This window comes from Nycticebus coucang, chromosome X, assembly GCF_027406575.1.
Source record: "Nycticebus coucang isolate mNycCou1 chromosome X, mNycCou1.pri, whole genome shotgun sequence".
Classification (NCBI taxonomy): domain Eukaryota; kingdom Metazoa; phylum Chordata; class Mammalia; order Primates; family Lorisidae; genus Nycticebus; species Nycticebus coucang.
This window is the reverse complement of record NC_069804.1, coordinates 171,501,523-171,505,897: the sequence shown is the minus strand read 5'-3', so window position 1 is coordinate 171,505,897 and position 4,375 is coordinate 171,501,523. Positions and strand designations below refer to the sequence as shown.

Sequence of the window (4,375 nt, the reverse complement as noted above, 5' to 3'; positions counted from 1 at the left end):
CAACTCCTTTTTACCCAGTCCTCCGCCTCCTTTGTTGTCATATCCACCCCTGTCTCCATCCTCCAGAAACAAGTGTCCTAGGCCTGAGGAATAATTCCTGACCTAAACTTTGCCTGTTCACTAGGTGAAACCACTTTCTTTTTGGCTCCATATCACATCTCCAAGAGTAAAGTCATCTCACATGCTCTCATTTCCACTCTCCCTGAACCTGCTCTACTCCTCCTCGCCCCTGACATTTTCCTATTAAAGCTAAGCAGAGAGCCAGAGACCTACGTCTTGAGATGTCAATTCTCAGGAGTGGGAGTTACAGCCCATGTTTACTGAGTGCTCACCATTTAGCAGGGATAATTCTAAATTGCTCATGGGCATTTCATTTAATGCACTGGTAAAGTAATTAATATGGTGACCAGTACCACATTCAATCCACATTATGAGTTTATAAAATAATTCTGTCTCAAAAGGCCTTTAACAGTAAGGAAATGTATTATATATAAATTAATTAGAGGTCTTAAAGTTGGGCTGGCTCCAGGCATGATACAATGAGGACACCTGAGCGGATATAAATGAGAATTCTGAACCTGTCAAATCCTCCTGAACACTCTTGCCTACCAAAATAGTCCCCATAAATCTCCCACCCATGCTTCTCTGCATTAAACATTTCACTGACTTAACCTGGGGTAAGGTCTCACCAAGGTATGTAGATTCTTCTTAGCACCCACCCCAACCTTTCACTGCCTCTGGACTTTCCAGGTCCACAGAGATCTTATCATATCCCAAATAGCAGCACAAGATCTGACTGAGGAGATTTCCAAACACTCTGCTAATTTCTATAGACAGGAATCTGGAAAGTATGTATGGGTGGAGATTCTAAGGATATCTGTTCAAGGATGGTGAAATGTTTAAGATCAGGCTATACCCAATTTTATAAGAGCACATATGCAGAAGCCAGTATTTAAGGTTAGCTTAAGCACTTGAAAGTGGCGTTAAAACACTGTATGAGGTTGGTTATTTGGAGTCTGAACTCAATAGCTGCCCAATAATAATTAATGGGCAGAACTTCCCTGGCACAGTACTAAGGAATCCAAAATCTCAGGAAAAAATAGGAACATTTTCTTTGTCCAGGTTTATGCCTGTTGTAACAGTCTAATTATCTGTGCCTCCCTTCATTCTCAAAAGTGTCCTCCTTTGGGAAGCTGGGCCATCTGCTCAACCACCCCTTAGAGGCCCCAAAAGATATCCCCTTCATCAGGGCTTTAAGAAATACCTTGGTGAGGGAAACACCAGAAACCCTGTAAAACCCTGAGGTAGTTACCCTCTGTAGTCTAGAGATGACTGTGGGGAATGCTGAGATCGACTGGGTTCCCCGATCACAAGAAGAGTCAGAGTGACAGTGGTAGAGGTCAATGACAGCACTTAACTATTAAAAGACAGTCATTTGTTTTTGTAGTGCTTGATATTTATTGAAAAGAATGCCAGTGCTTTTTCCAGGTAGTATTGAGAAGCTGGACTGAGTGCCTGTTTGTTTGTTTGTTTGTTTGTTTGTTTGTTTTTTTGTATTGTCTGTCCAAATGCACACATCTGTGGGACTGCTGCAATTTTTAAAGAAAAACGACAGTTGTATAAAACCTGTGCATAGGTAAAAAGAAATGTCAACAATCTGGCTGCCAGGCACATCAGGTCCCTGCAGCAATCTGGTAGGGCTGGGGATGACCCTGGGAGTAGGTAGAAAACTAATAGGGCTGAAAGACTGGCCCCTTCAGAGGTTGGTGAGCTGTCCATATCAATGTCCGAAGAGGTTTAGCCAACTCAGGCACCTTCTATGTTGGTCAGTCAAAGGCGGTGGTCTATCAGTGGGATGTGATGCGTGTAGTGAAGCAGCAGCGTAGGTCTCTGGGCAGATGTAGGCCTGACGAGTGGCAGCAGCAGGGCTGCGGGTGGTCTGACCAGTTTTTAAAAAGGGCCTGGCCGACAGCTGGGGCTCAGAACGCTGATCAGATTAGCGGGGGAGGGGTCCCGGGAATGGCCAGAGTGGATAATTGCGTGGTTCCACGCCCCTGCCCCAGCCCTGGTCCTGGTCCCGGCACCCAGCAGCCCCAGCTCCAATGGCAGGTAACTGGAGCGCTATTCCAGGAACAAAGACAAGCACTACAGGAGGATAAAGAAGAGAAGAGAAAGGCAAGAGTAGGGAGTAGGACCAGAGGACAAGGGGGAACGCGGGCAACAGCTCTTGGAGTAGAGGCGTGGGGGCGAGGGAAGGTGGCGACGTGCAGGGCCTTCCCTTTCCACCCACGACCTGAGAGGCCTGAGCCTAGTAATCATCCTCTTCGTAATCGTCGTCGTCGTCTTCATCATCATCCCAGCCAAAACACTGTTTCATCTCGTCGAGAAAGGCCCGGTAATCACCTAGGATGGGACTATCCATCTCGATGTAGGGCACCACCCACTCCTCAGCTTCCCCGGTGAGGAGACTAATTAAGAAGGCCACCTTCATAGCGTCGTTGCAGAATCGGTTCTCGTTCACAAGCATGTAAGATGCCGTCTGCACAATAAACTCAGGGAGCCGAGAGCTCTCGCCGTTAAACGTTTCGGGGAAGGGCACCGGGCAGCTTGGCGGACGTACCTGGCGTAGCAGGCTGGCCCTCTCGCACACCAGCAGCCGCAGCTGTTCCATGAGTTGGCTGTTCTCAATGCTCAGTGCGCGGTGCCGCATCAGGAGGGCGTGCAAAAGCAGCACCAGCTCGTCCACCATGGCGAAAGGCTTGGAAAGGCAGGGCTCGGCTCGGCTCGGCTCGGCTCGGCTCGGCTCGGCTCGGCTCGGCTCGGCTCGGTTTGGTCAGCGAAGGCGCTCACGGTGGCCTTGCGGAAGTGCGTGTCCGCGGAGACGCGCTGTGGCGTGGGGATAAGGGGCAGGAGGCGGTACTAGCCAGGGTCCGGAAGGCTGCGCAAGCTCCGCCCACAAGGCGCTTCAGGCTGTCAATGCGCAGGCACAACGCTAGAGGGGCGTGGCCAGCTAAATAGTCCGGGCGGTGTGGCGGCATAGTCAGAGTGGGCTGGGAGCGGTTACGTAGACGTAGCCAGGGGCGTGGCCTGAAGCGGGGCGAGCCGGGTCGCGCGGCAGCTGGCGCCTGCTAGTTCCTGGGTAAGCGAGTAAAGGCTCCGAAGAGCGTCCCAGAACGAAAGTGTGGCCCGTATTAGCAGAAGACTTGGCGAGTGCTGAGACTCGCCAAGAGAACCAGCCTGTTCAAACTGCTCACCCTCTCCCCAGCCAACTCTCACAATTCAGTGTTCCTTCGTGGGTCTGCCCCCACTATATTCCTTTGGTGTGATGCTTTGTTAACACATTTCCTTATTTTAAATCTCACCCAGAGGAGTATTGACACTGTCTGCCCTGGTGCTGTAGTCAGACATCCTCGCAGAATCATGAAGAACCTCAGGGGGTCCAGTCTTTCCTAAAAAAGCAGTATTTAAACAGGAACTTATCTTTAGTTGGGAAATATTTACTTCTTAATAAAAAGAAACTAGGGAAATATAAAATGTTCTGCAAAATCCACATCTGATAATCAATTGCAGGCATTGCGCCTGTTTTTGACTCTTCTAGCTCACGTGCTGATATTAGTGCCTTCGATCCTGGCTATTATTCTTAACCATGAAAAAACTGTTAAGAAGTTTGCGTTTTTAAATGATTTTGTTTTCTCACTTTGAATGTGATTATTCAAGTAGTTGTTGGCAGATGACTTGGGTCCTTGATCTTTGAGCCAATATAAAGTGTTTTAAAATATTTACCCAATTAAACTGTTTTAAAATATTTACCCAATTCAAATCACGGCTTCTCAATTCTGCCACTATCCACTTGATTCCAGCTTTCCTTTCTCACTCATACTGCTCAACTAACTGCTTAGCTGTCAGTCTTCTCTTCCTGTAGTATATTATCTATTCAGTAGCCACATGAATTGTTTAGAACAAAAGTTACATCCCTTCACTCCCCTTCTTGAAACCCTCCAAAGGATTTCTCTCAGAATAAAAAACAAAGTTGCAGCTGCTGCCTAGGAGTCTCTGGCTTGTCCAATGAGCCTCTTCCAATTTTCTGCTCTGCTGTAATCATACTGTTCTTCCTGCAGACACATCAAGCAGTTGTGGCCTCAGGCCTTTGTAACTTATATCTTCTTCCTTGTAAGGCTTTCTCCCCCATTAGCTGCCTGACTCCTCCCATGGCTTTCGGAGAGGGCTTTTCTGACTATCCTAACCATCAAAGCACCCTGTTATCTGTCAGAAATCTCTAACCTCTTACTCTACTTCATTTATCTACATAGAGTTTATCATACTATGAGCCACCATATCATATAGTGCTTTGTTTATCATCTCCTTCCATGTTAGT

General features: G+C 47.7%; 1 protein-coding gene across 1 annotated transcript; it reads right to left on the bottom strand.

Moving 5' to 3' along the window:
- Positions 1–1,434: 1,434 nt before the first annotated feature.
- LDOC1 (LDOC1 regulator of NFKB signaling) lies at positions 1,435–2,833 on the bottom strand. The gene has a single exon (XM_053579705.1). It carries the CDS (start codon positions 2,747–2,749, stop codon positions 2,309–2,311), a length of 441 nt encoding a protein of 146 aa, XP_053435680.1. The 5' UTR covers positions 2,750–2,833; the 3' UTR covers positions 1,435–2,308.
- Positions 2,834–4,375: the final 1,542 nt, after the last annotated feature.

What these genes read in the sequence shown, in the direction of transcription:
- LDOC1 (XM_053579705.1), bottom strand. Translation starts at nt 2,749, where the DNA reads ATGGTGGACGAGCTGGTGCTGCTTTTGCACGCCCTCCTGATGCGGCAC.